Genomic DNA, 12,730 nt, shown 5'->3' on the forward strand with positions numbered 1-12,730 from the left:
CTTGCCGTGAAAGCTCACCATCTGATTCACTGAACAGCCAGGAAATTCCCTCTCTACCCATCTTTTGAGGTGCTTCTCACATATCCACTTTCCAGGGAGTCTTTTTCTGGCCTGTCTGTGGTTCATCTGTGGTCCGTTGCTACCGTGTGCCTGGTTGAATTCTTCTTATAATGTTTTCCCAGTTAGCCTTCTCTGAGAGTAAGGAGCACAGTTGCAGGGACTCAGTGAATCATCAGAGGCTCTTGAAAGAGACTCCTTCTCTGTCTTTCTCTGCTCTGAAATGGAATCCAGCCTATTGATTAATAACAAAGAGCTGGTATTTATTGAGTCCTTGCTGTGTCCCAGACAGTGTGCTCAGAGATAGACATGCATTGCCTTATTTCATCTTCACAACAACACTGTGAGATAGAAATCTTGGTCGTTCCCATTTTACAGATGAGGACGTCAAGGAATAGAGAGGCCAAGTGACCTATCTACTTCCCAGTGGTTGGCTGGCATTCAGATCCAGGCCCATCTGCCTGCCTCCCTCCATAGATCTGACTACTGAGCGGTGGACTCGGTGCAGAACCAGCATTTCCCACTCGTCTGGGTGCTGCTGTGAAGTAGGGGAAGTCTGCCCTGGGAAACCTGAGGTCTGAAGGGTGCGGAGAGGCCCGCTGGAGTGGTGATTTACCGCTCTGGGTTCTGAACTGTGGGCCAGTCAACTCGACATTTCTCCCTCTTGTTCTCAGCTCTGCTGTCAGCAGAGAGAAGAGCCGGAATCAGGACAAGTGGGCGCTGGTCACAGGGGTCACACCAGGGCCACAGTCCAGCTCTGGGGCCTCCACTTCCCAACTTGGGAAATAGAGGAGGGTTGGTTCGGATGATCTCTTAGATCATTTCCCGTTCAGTCCATCCATGACGTGCTGCCTCAGCACTTCGACTCCCGGTTAGTTGTCATAACAGCAGAGGAGGATGACCGAGGAGGGACTTCTCCAGTGGGATCACTCTGGCGGTGACTTGGCTCTCAGCAAAGCCGGCCACAGCAAATATCGGGGTCTTGTAAATAGCCCACACTTCCCACGGAGCTCTCCAAAGCAGGAAATAGGACGGTGGCAATCCCCAAGTCGTCACTCTCGGCTCAGGTCGAAAGGGCAATCTCCTACCAACCAGCCACTTCCTTCACACACTTCCTCGTGGCCGTAAAGACCCAAGTGCACCACAGACCAGAGCTGCTGGGAAGTGTTTTTCTTGAGGGAAAAGGCAGGGCTCAGGGCTGGAGGGGACCAGTTGGGAGCTGGAGGAAGGCTGAAGCCCTCTAGGGAAGACTGAAGGAAGTGGAAGGACCTGCGGGGGTGTTGATAAGTGCCGGACTGGGGTCAGAACCGCATGGTTCCGGTTGTGTCTGCCACTGAAAGGCTCTGTGACCCTGGGCCTGTGAGGTGTCAGCTGTCTGTCTGGCTGAAAGGGAGGTGAGAATTTCTGAGGGCCCCTCTCACACTTAGGATGTCACGACCATCCTCCCGTGCTCCCACTTTGAGACAGCAGCGGTCTGGGTTCCGCTTTCTCTTTCCTTTCGTTTTTAATTTAGACCCCACCACTTCTCTCTGTTGAACTTTGGCCACAGAAACAAGCTCCCGTGTTGTATGATACTATGTTTTGGAGAGAGGTGGGTGGGAGGGACACTTGAACAGAATCTCTTAAGGATGAGGACCACGAGGGTCTAACTTTTTTTATATCTTTAGCATCTTGCACGTGGCATGGCACATAGGAGGCATTCAGTAAGGACAAGCTGCATGAGTGGATGACTGGATGGACGAGGTGTCTTGGATTCAGAACAGCAGTGACTCCTTCCTCCGTCACAGCTTCAAGGAAAAGGCATGGTTTCTTCTGCAGGAACCTGGGACTTAGTGGGACTATTTTAATAGCCTTCCAACTGGTCTCTCTTTCTTCATAGCCTCTCTTTTTAAAAAAAAAAAAAAAAAAAAAAATTTTTTTTTGGCATGCTGCATGGCACCTGGGATCTTAGTTTCCCGAGCAGGGATCGAACCCCTGCCCCCGACAGTGGAAGCACAGAGTCTTAACCACTGGACTGCCAGAGAGGTCTCCCATAGGTTTTCCAAAGAACCTCCAAAGGCCACCCCTGGGTTATGATACAATCCTGACTTACAAGCTCCTCTAATTAGATGCCAATTCCCATTTCTAATCTTGCCTACCTCCCCTCAAAACTCAAAACACTGAGCGGGGACTTTACTGATGGTCCAGTGGCTACGACTCCAAAATCCCAATGCAGGGGGCCCGGGTTTTATTCCTGATCAGGGAACTAGCTCCCACATGCTGCCAAATAAATAAAACAAAAGCAGATGAGGGTCTCCCTCCTACTGCTGACCAATCTCAGAAGGCAACATCCCTTAACTGAGAAAACTGCCTGTAGAGGGTTTAGAGTGGTGTACACAGGCAGGACTCCGTGTGAGCTCTCCTTCTTCCTGGTTTCTAGGAATTCTAGAAATTCCTGGTTTCTCCGCTTCTGTGTCCCCCCCGGGCCTATGAGGCCTTCCGACATCTATTCCCTCAGATTCCACCACTCCCACCCTCAACCTATTCTTCCCTCAGTGCGTATTTTTAGGACACTGTCGTATTCGTTCTGGGATGCCTCTGTGATCCACTGCTGACAACTTCCTGAAAGCAAAGCTCAAGAAAACATCTTGGATGCCACCTCTCAGGTCCGGCAGTGGCGCCTGGCTCAGGGTGGGTGGTCCCAGCCCCTCACTCTGGGCCAGGCAGCCCTGAACTTCCACAAACTATCTCATTTACTCCACAAAGGCTGTGCCAGAGGTGGGACTGGGCCCTGTCTTAGAGACGAGGAAACTGAGGCTCAGAGAGATAACATGCTCACAGTCAGTCAGTGGCAAAGGTCTGACTCCACAGCTCTGAATCGCCATGTTAATTTACCTATGGTAACAATCAAATTGGGCAAATACCCAAACAAGTCTCAGCTGACCCTCACAGAGTTTGGGCTCACAGCCTGGTGGAGGGAAGGAAGTGGGGAAGACACACGGTAACTGCCTGACTTTCAGACTCATTACGTTCAGATGGAGAGAGGGTTCTTCAAAACTGTCAGGGCCAACCCCTCACGGCACACATGAAGACAGAGACCCAGAGAGGGCAGGGGCTGGTCCAAGGTCACACACGACCAGACGTGGGGCTTCCCTGGTGGTCCAGGGGTTAAGACTCTGAGCTTCTGTTGCTGGGGGTACAGGTTCAATCCCTTATCACTGAACTAAGATTCCCCCACGCCACACACAGCGCAGCTAGGGAAAAAGACCAGACCAGCATGTTTCCCAACACCCCTCACCCTGTTCCCTGATCAGCGAATAAACACACACTGAACTGCAGGAGGAGGGGGCAGGTCAGCCGGGACAGGGAGCAGAGCCCTCCAGCCCCCAGGCACCCACATGCCATGGTGCTGGGCAATGTGAGATCTGAGTCCCAGAGCAGAACCAGAGCTGAGGTCAGGGAGATGGAGAAAGTGCAGCTGACCTGTTGATCACTGATCTTCACAAAGTGGAAGCTTTCCACAGGCCTCCCCAGATCACGATCACATCTGGTACCCCTGAAGAGTTCAAAAGAGGAAGTCTGGGCTCAGAGGTTAACAGACGAAGAGCTCACAGAGCAACATCCAGGCAGCAGAGGAGAAAGAAGAGACCTGAAACCTAGAGCCAGCAGGGCCAGCCTTCTCAGTCTGGACCCAAGCTCTGACCCTTGTTTGGGATTCCCAGGAAAGGGTGGAAAGACAGAAGCCCCTCCCGGGCAGCTTAACACCTTGGCTCCAATGGCGATAACTCAGGCTGCAGGTTCTACATCAAAATCACAGATCCCCCTTGGAAATGCATTTATGTACCTGCATATCTCTATTTAAAGAGAGAAGAAATGGAAAGGGAACGATTTGGAGGCACATCCTAGAATGTCAATGTAGAAGAATAAGCCAAGATCTTTTTGTCGAACCTATATTTTGTGGATAAGAAAATAGAGACTTGGGGAGGGAAAGAGACTGGCATAAGGTCACAAAGCAGGTGTGAGGCGGGTGCAAACTTAAACCCAGATCTCTGTGCCCCTGGTTCAGTGCTCTAGCACAACAATCGGGATGAGGTAGCAGTGAAACAGTGGGAGGACTGTCAGCTGGCTCGACACATTTCCTCCTCCCTCCCCTCCCCTAGAACTGGCACCTGCCACCACACCCCACCATAAAAGCACACACACATCACTCACTTCACAGACAGAGGCTCAGTATGTTTTTGGCTTCGATAAAGCCCAGACCAGGGCAGTGGCTGTGACAAGGGATGGAAGCTGGGAAGGCGTGAGGAGGAGGAGGATGGGGAGTGGAGGTGGACGGGATCGGTGGCTCCGGTTCTTCGGCCACTCAGACGGGAGCAGGGGTGACTGTGCGGGGCCCTCAGTGGCTCACGGGAGTGGGAGTTTTCCCTAAACCCCAGCGAAGACAAGCGCCCACCCTGACCCCTCCCCCCACCCTGTCCCTTCTTTAGTCTCTGAAGCTGGAGCAGCGGGCTGGGTCGTGGCAGGCGGTGCTGCTGACCATCTCTCAGCAGAGGTGCCCGCGAACACCAGCGGCCTCAGTCCTCGCCTCCGCAGATGGCCAGCAAGGCCTTCAGGAAGTGCCCGGAGGTGTCACCCTGGCAGGGTCAGAGGGAGAGCAGAGTGAGTGGAACAGTATCGATGACCTCAAGGCCCCCTCCTCCCAGCTGCTCTCAGCCTGGATGTCACCCCCCACACATAAATGCCCCCATGTCCCTTCTGTGGCTCCCCGTTAGCCTCAGGGAAGATGTCCAAGCTCTCAGCCTGGCCTCAAGGCCTTGTGTGGCCTGACCCTCATGAAGCTCTGTGGCTTCACCTCCCTCCTTTCCTTCTGGAAGCATCTTGAGCATCTTACTACCTAAACGCCTACCACTCCTGCATCCAGCATGCCCTCTGCACTGCCCCCAAACCCTGTCTGCCATCAGGTTCCCCCTCTGCTGTGAAGCCCTCTATTCTGGCCTCTTCCCTTATACTCTGCTAATACTCTCCCCCCAAGATCATTAATACATGTGTTATGGGATCCCTTATTTGAGCAAACATTATTGAGCACTTGCTGGGTACTAGCCCTTGCAGAAATTTATGTGAACATCATTAGGTTTATGTTAGGGAAATAGAAATGGAGGTAGCCTTATTTAGGCTTCAGAAGCAGGCCTCTGACTGTCTCTGACCTTGCCTAGACTACGTGCCTGCCTGCAAGCACATAAGCAGCACTTTGCGTAAGAAAGGGGGTAGGTCTCGGAGGTTCCTGAGGCCCTGGAGGCCTGGCCAGCCCCCTAGTATTGAAGAAGTCTTAGGATTCACAAAGTGAAACAAACAGCATTATAAATGTTATAGGAAAACCAGAGCTGCATTTTTGTGTACAAACTGATGATGATACAAGTCTGTAGCCTGGGATTATAATCGGAAGCCCCCAGAGCTCACCTGTGGGGTGGATGCACCACCAGAGACCTTTTTCCCATTGAGACACCAGATTGCTTTTACTTGGAACTTCCCAGCACTATTCAAGTCTGAATGTGGGTTTCGGCTCAGTGTGGTGATGTATATGCTATTACCTTTCTCGATCGTTTCTATTTCTTTTCTTTAAATGACTGTACATGAAATTAAGTCAAATAATCCTCTATTAAATATTAAAATTGTTTATTGTGTGTGTAATGAGTGGTTTCTTTTGTTAATGAGTCCTTCAGACCTAAAATGAAAGTAAAACTTTCAGCCAAATAGGCTACTATGGAAAAAGTATGGAGATTCCTCAAAAAATTAAAAATAGAATGACCATATGTTTCAGCAATTTCACTCCTGGGTGTTTATCCAAAGAAAACAAACATTACTTAGAAAAGATATATGCACCCCTATGTTCACAGCAGCATTATTTACAATAGCTAAGGTGTGGAGGCAGCCCAAGTGCCCATCAACTGGTGAATAGATGAAAAAGATGTAGTATATACATGCAATGGAATATCACTCAGCCATAAAGATGAAAGCTCGCCATTTCTAAGAACATAGATGGCCCTAGAGATTATTGTGCTACGTGAAATAAGTCAGAAAAATACTGTATAGTTTCATTTATACTCAGAATCTAACAAAAAAGAAAGAGCTATAGATACAGAGAGCAAATAGCAATTGGCAGAGGAGAGGGGAGAGAGGGAGGAAAGAAAAAGGTGAGGGAGATTGGAGGTACAAACTTCTAGTTGCCAATTAAAATGAAAGTCACGGGTATGAAATGTATAGTGTGGTAAATACAGTCAATAACTAATACTTTTGTACGGTGACACATTTTAAGTAGACTTACTGTGGTGATCATTTTGAAATGTATAGAAAAAAAATCACTACATTGTATAATAGGAAATAACCGAGGGTTATAGATCAATTATAACTCAAAAACAAATAAACTCATAGGAATCAGTTCAGATTTGTAGGTGGCAGGAAGAGGAACTGGATGATGTAGTCAAGAAGTACAAACTTCCAGTTATAAGCACTAGGGATGCAATGTACAACATGAAACATATAATTAACACTGCTGTAATATATAATATATAAAAATTATATAATAATATACAAAAGTTGGGAGTAAATCCTAAAAGTTCTCATTACACACAAAAAACATTTTTCTACTTCTTTAATTTTGTTTCTATATAACATGATGGATGTTCACTAAAGTTACTGTGATAAGCATTTCATGATATATACAAGTCAAATCTTTATATTGTACCCTTAAACTTATATAGTGTTATATGTCAATTATATCATATGTCAATTACATCTCAGTAAAACTGGAAGAAAAAATAATAAACATGTTCTACCAATTCACATCTCCACCAAGTCTGTCTGAGACTGCCTGTGAGCTTCGCCACGGTCTTGTCAACCAAGTATAGCATCAAGCTTTAAGATTTCGGTCAATCTCAACGTTCAAGAAACAGGCTTCATAAACGAAAAAGCTAGACATATACCTGATTCCATTGACATGAGATAGTCAGAAAAGGCAAGTTTTTAGAGATGGAAAGTCACTTGAAAGCTGCCTAGAGCGGGCAGTGGAAGCAGGTACAAGGGACGACAGTGGGGTGATGAAAACACTGAACTGTGGAGGAGACATTACTGACTCATGCCCTTAAAACAGGTGAATTTTGTGGTCTGTAAATTATGATTCAATAAAATTGCTTTTAAAAAGCAAGAAAAGGGGCTCTTGTTTTATTCGGGAAATCCTAAATTACAAGCCTTTGGTCCATCTGGAATTTATTTTGGTATGGACAGTAAGGCAGATCTCCTCTCATTTAGCAACGTCTTGGTTGTTCTAAGAGGTGACACTCTGGGAACAATAAGAACTTCCATGTTGGAGCATCTGACACTCCCCCCTACCCCCTGACCTCTCATCCCACCTGCCCCTCACCTCAATGGCTTGGTGGAGAGACTTGTCGTATTTCTCGATGAACTCCCGCCGGATGTTGAGCAGGTCGATCTCACTCCGTGAGACCATGATCCTGGTGAGGGTCTTCTCATCTGTGCCAGCACCCTGGTGGAGTCAGGTGCCAGGGAGACACAGAGCAGGAGGAAGGGGGCTAGGTCAGGCAGGAGCTCGTGGGTGTCCATCTGCTCCTGTCCATTTCCCCTGCAACCCGGGGTGGGACATCCTGCCTCTGTCTTCCATAAACAGCCCTGACTCCAACTCCCCTGTGCCTAGGACTGGCCAGACAGAGGCAATAATTGCCTATATGAGCTGAATAGCATGCTCCCCAAATTCATGTCCACCTGGAGCTTTACAAGGTGACCTACTTTGGAAATAGCGTCTTTGCACATGAAATTAGTAGAGGACATACTGCATTGGGGTGAGCCCAAGATCCAGTGACTGGTGTCCTTACGTGAAGGACATGTGGACATACACACAGATAAAGGCAGAGACTGGAGGGACTCAGCCACAAGCCGGGAAACACGAGGGTTCCAGGCAACCATCGGAAGCTGGGGGAGAGGCATGGGAGAGCTTTTCTCCCTTAGGGCCTCCAGGAGGAACCCATCCTGCCAACACCTTCATTTTGGGCTTCTGGCCTCCAGAATTGTGAAAGAACACTCAATTTGTGACAGCAGTCCTGGGAAACTAATACAGGGCATCCAAGGAGCAGACACAGAACACGGAATATATGGGCAGCCAAGGCGCACCTCTGCCCCCCAGGGAGCTCAGAACACCAGCTGAGGAGTCAGGGCTGCACATGGCCAGGGCTCAAGAGATGGTTGTCATGTTTGAGGACAGAAGACTAAGAGGGGTCCCAGGCTCACTCCCAGTAAACAGAATGTCCAGGCTCTGTCAGCAGCTGGGACTCCACTGTTGGGTTGGGAGGCTGGCCAGAGTGGCCTGGGTTTTCAGAAAGCCAGAGCTAGTCCCAGAGCTGAGCACTCGCTTCCTTTTGTGATCATTTGTCACAGGAGACACTGTTTCACCTGCTAGAATGGGAGTGCCAGGGGGGCAGAGACTGTTCTTTTCAAGTTCCCAGAATACGCTTGTCAACCTCGGCATCTGGGACCAGACCATTCTCTGCTGTGGGGTTGTGTGTGTGCACTGGAGGCTGTTTAGCAGCATTCCTGCTCTCTACCCACTGGAGGCCAAAAGCAACACTCCCCCAGCTGTGACACCCAGATGCATCTGAACGTTGCCCAGGGGTTCCCCAGGGGGCAACGTGACCCCTGGTGGAGAACTGCTCACCTAGAACCAGGCCTGGGACAGAGGCTGAGAAACATCAATCAGGCGGAAGCCACCCCAACTCCAGGCCCGGCAGGTGGTGCCCACCTGTGCTGATAGGGGTGGAGGTGCTCAAGGGGAAAGGAACACACGAGTAAGTTTTCTTACCTTCATGGATTTGTAAAGTTTGTCGGCAAAGAAGAGAGGCTTGTTCTTGACACTTTGAACTGGTAGGAAGAAGAAAGAGATGCAGGGCACTTGGTCAGAGGAGGTGTGGCCCGACCACGGGCTGCTGATGCTGCTACTGAAGGAGCATATCCTCTCCCTGCAACCTGTGCCCAGGGTCGTGGCCAAGCCAGGGTCACCCCCAGGCCTGACACCTTCACTCCCCCTCCTGACACCTCCTCTGTCTCATCCATGGACCTGGCTCTCACTCAGCTGCCTCTCGTTTCCTGCTGAGGTGCTTGTAGTTAACCAAGGCTCGCAGAGGACTCAAAGGGAAGAAACCACTCGCGAAGCCACGGTACAGGGCCTCAGACTTCTAAGTGCAACAGAATCAAAGAAGAACTTGAGTAAAACTCAGGTTTTAGGCTCCACCCTAGAGACTCAGATTCAAGAAATATTTCAAGCAGAAGTTCTCAAAGTTTAGTTCCTGGAAGTTGTCTGCATCATCTGAGAACCTGGTAGAAATGTACATTCTTGTGTCCCACCCCCGGGATGTGCTGAATCTGGACCTTGGAAGGTGGGTGACCAGCTCACCCCACTTTGCCTGGGGCATTCCTGGTGTTAGCACAAACCTGGCTGGTTGCACACCTCACTGTGGTACAGCCTAATGTTTGAGGACTCCTGATGGAGAGAAACACTACGCCAAAGAAAGACTGTCAGTGTAATTTAGGGCACTGCCAATCCCCGGGGCTGAGGATTGCCCCAGAGTCTGCACATGTTTGCATCAATCTACCTAGCGCCACCCCAAATACTGCTTGCCTGATGTAACAACCTCCCACCCTCCAAGGCTGGGGGTGGCGGGTGGGTCTCTAGCCCTCAGCAGCTGTTGGATTCCAAGGCCCCAGAGCTCATAGGAATCAGAAGGGGTGTCTCAGGTAGCTTAAGGAGGAGGTTTCAGACGCCAGAGCCAGAACGTTAGAATGACTCTGGATGTAAAAGTATCTCTATGAGGAGGGCAGGGGCCAAGAGGCTGGAGCCATGCATCCCAAGGGCACACTCATGCATGTACCCACCCCTGCAGGCAGGCTCAGGACCCTGTGGGAAAGACCACATCATATACTGACCTTCCTGGGTCCATATGTAGTTCCCTACCACATCCTAAACAAAACCCAAGCTCCTCGACCTGAAAATCAAAGCTCCTGTCTCCCTTTGTTCTCTCATCTCCTCTGTTTCCCCCAGGTAAGGAGAAGTTTCCTGTCTGCCCTCCACTACTCTACCTCCCCAAATCCACATCCCCAGTCCTGTCACCTTCTCCAAGGAGCCTGCCCTGACTGCAAGCGTGGGCTCAGTCAGTGTGGTTAAGGAGACTGGGCAGAAACTTCCATCTTCTGCAACCAACCCGGAAAGCCTTCCCTGGAACCTGAAGCCCACCCACCTGCTTCAAAGGACCCCGGGGCCTGCCATGGGATGGAGTGAAGTGGAGCGGAACGTCTATGCACACACATGTACATACACGTGTTCTAGGTGGGAAAAGAGGAAAGCGGGAGCAACAGGAGGAGAGCAAGGTCTAGATGCGTCTCCACAGACCAATTACTCTGGGATTAATACGAGCCTGTGCTTTGGGCTCAGATAGCCTCTGGTTCCAGTCCTGCTTCCACTACTGATATATAACCTTGCTGAACCCCAGCATCCCACTTTATAAAATAAGCAGATAAAAGCACTTTGTGAGGATTCAAACAAAGCTGTGTGCAACTAACTTCACGCAGGGCCTGACAGGAAATAACAATAGAAGTTAATATTTATCCAGTGCCTTTTATGTGCCAGGAGGCTGTGTTTTTTGTGTCGTATAATTAACTCCTTTAAATCTGGTACTATTATCACATCCACTTTTCAGAGGACAACTGAGGCACAGGGTTTTCATGACCTGCTAAAGGATATAACTGCACAGCTAATAAGTGGCACAGATGGGACTCTACCTGGATTTACTATGCTATTCTGTCTCCTAAGTGTTGTTCCCAGCTGGTAAAGATCCACTATAAATTAAACAATAACATCATGACAATAACACCTCTGCTTCCTATGTTCTAAAATAACTTTTCCTGGCTTTTGAAGTCCCTAAAATCAAGAGGCATCCTGTAATTGATGGCAATTATGTGAAAACCTTCCACTGATACCTCAAGGTAAGATTAAAAAAAAAAGTGCATCAATACAACGCATTGTATTGTAGTCATAAAATAAGATACTGCTAATCACTAATGCTAATAAAAACAAATCTGACCTTTGCTTGTATCTACTCAGTCATTTGTATACATGGAGAATTGAGATCCAAAAGCGGAAAGACTTTTCAAAGGCAAGAACTAATATTATGCAATAAGAGAGTAGCCAAAGGGATCCAGGTGCTGGGAGGAGGAAAAGGTGTGTGTGCGCATACACACCCTAGACCTGCAGGACACTGAACCCCAGTCCAGCCATCACCCTCCCAGCTACCTCCCCAGAGAGAGCTCTTTCCTTATCCTGCCCTGCCGCCTAGAACGAGTCCTCATGTTACCCCGCCAATCACACACCGGCAGACCCCAAGAAGTGGCAGTGCTTATTTTCCAGAACTAGTAGTTAAAGAAGTTGCAAAGGCCACACTCATCCAGGGACTCTGGACATGCTTCCTGTCCCTCCCCAGCCCTTGCCCTTGGTCCCCGCCAGTTACCAATGGCCACAAACACGTCTCGGACATCCCCGGACATCTCCTTCTTGATGGTGTGCTCCACGTCATAGTTGGTCATCTTGACGAACTCCTGGAAGACTGGCCCCAAGAGAAGCCCCGGAGGTGGGAGGTGAGCTCTGATGCGGGGTTTAGGGGGACATTATCCTTTCCCCCACCACCCAGCAGCAGCTGGGGTGGCTGCAGCCCAGACCTAAATCCACTGGGCAGGGCTGCTGTGGAAGAAACATTCTGACCTCAAGGCTGCCTTGAGCTCTGAGCCAAGCCTGTATCAAGTCAGACACTGCCCCAGAGCTTCAGGCAAGTTTCAGGAACTCAGATTGGGGTAGTAGAAGGAGCATACATGCTATTCACAGCTGTCCCCCAAGCTCATCAAAGGACCTTGGGTGAACCCCTCCCCCTTTCTGGGCCCCCCTTTCCTCCCGAGTCAAGTTGGGATAGAGATTAATGCAAGTAATCACAATGATAACACTAAGGAAGTTATCAGGTATCAAGCACTTTGGTGTATTATTATTTTTTGCATCCTCACAACAGTCATGTGAGGTAGAATTAAAATCCCATATTTATAGGGAAGGGAAGGAAGGCACAGATATTCAGTAACTTGCCCAGGGTCACATGACTGATATGTGGGAGATTCGAATCAAGCCAGTCCAGCTCCCAAGTCTATTCTTTTAGTCACTGTGCTAAAGCCCCTTAAGTATTTCATTGGCAAGTACCAGTCACGTGCACGTTAAAATGTCACTGTCTTAATAGCAAGGGCACCTCACAACCACCTAATGTCAGGGTCGCCGCAAACAGCGGTGCATGTGGCAGCCTGAGTGTGTCTCTAAGACATGCACGTGGTCTCTGTCATCACCACCCTTCACTGCCTTGCTCCTGGCAGATGTCACCAAAGAGCCGTGACACAGAACCTTCAAATCCTTCTCAACACAGCATTCTAGGCAGCCACTATGAACCCTGTAGAGTTGGCCTTGGAGGCAAAAGCCACCTGCCATCCTTTATCCCAGACATCACCCGTGTTTCCCTAAGGAGGTGAGGAGAGTTGGCCCAAGGCTCAATGATGCTATTAGCATCACAGCCAGGACCAGACCCTGGGGTTCCTGAGTCCCGGTCAG

At 49.3% G+C, this 12,730-nt stretch overlaps 1 protein-coding gene across 3 annotated transcripts in view; it reads right to left on the reverse strand.

Moving 5' to 3' along the window:
• Positions 1 to 4,248: 4,248 nt before the first annotated feature.
• The window catches only part of ANXA6 (annexin A6), a 47,733-nt gene continuing 39,251 nt past the window's right edge, over positions 4,249 to 12,730 (reverse strand). For all 3 annotated transcript variants that reach the window (XM_043913338.1, XM_043913336.1, XM_043913337.1), the window contains 4 exons: positions 11,601 to 11,696; positions 8,903 to 8,961; positions 7,454 to 7,576; positions 4,249 to 4,670 (listed from right to left, as the gene is read on the reverse strand). In XM_043913338.1, the coding sequence (XP_043769273.1) occupies positions 4,611 to 4,670; positions 7,454 to 7,576; positions 8,903 to 8,961; positions 11,601 to 11,696 (338 nt within the window). In that variant the 3' untranslated portion in view covers positions 4,249 to 4,610. The remainder of the gene's footprint in view (positions 4,671 to 7,453; positions 7,577 to 8,902; positions 8,962 to 11,600; positions 11,697 to 12,730) is intronic.

Source organism: Cervus elaphus, chromosome 9 (assembly GCF_910594005.1).
Source record: "Cervus elaphus chromosome 9, mCerEla1.1, whole genome shotgun sequence".
NCBI classification, from domain to species: domain Eukaryota; kingdom Metazoa; phylum Chordata; class Mammalia; order Artiodactyla; family Cervidae; genus Cervus; species Cervus elaphus.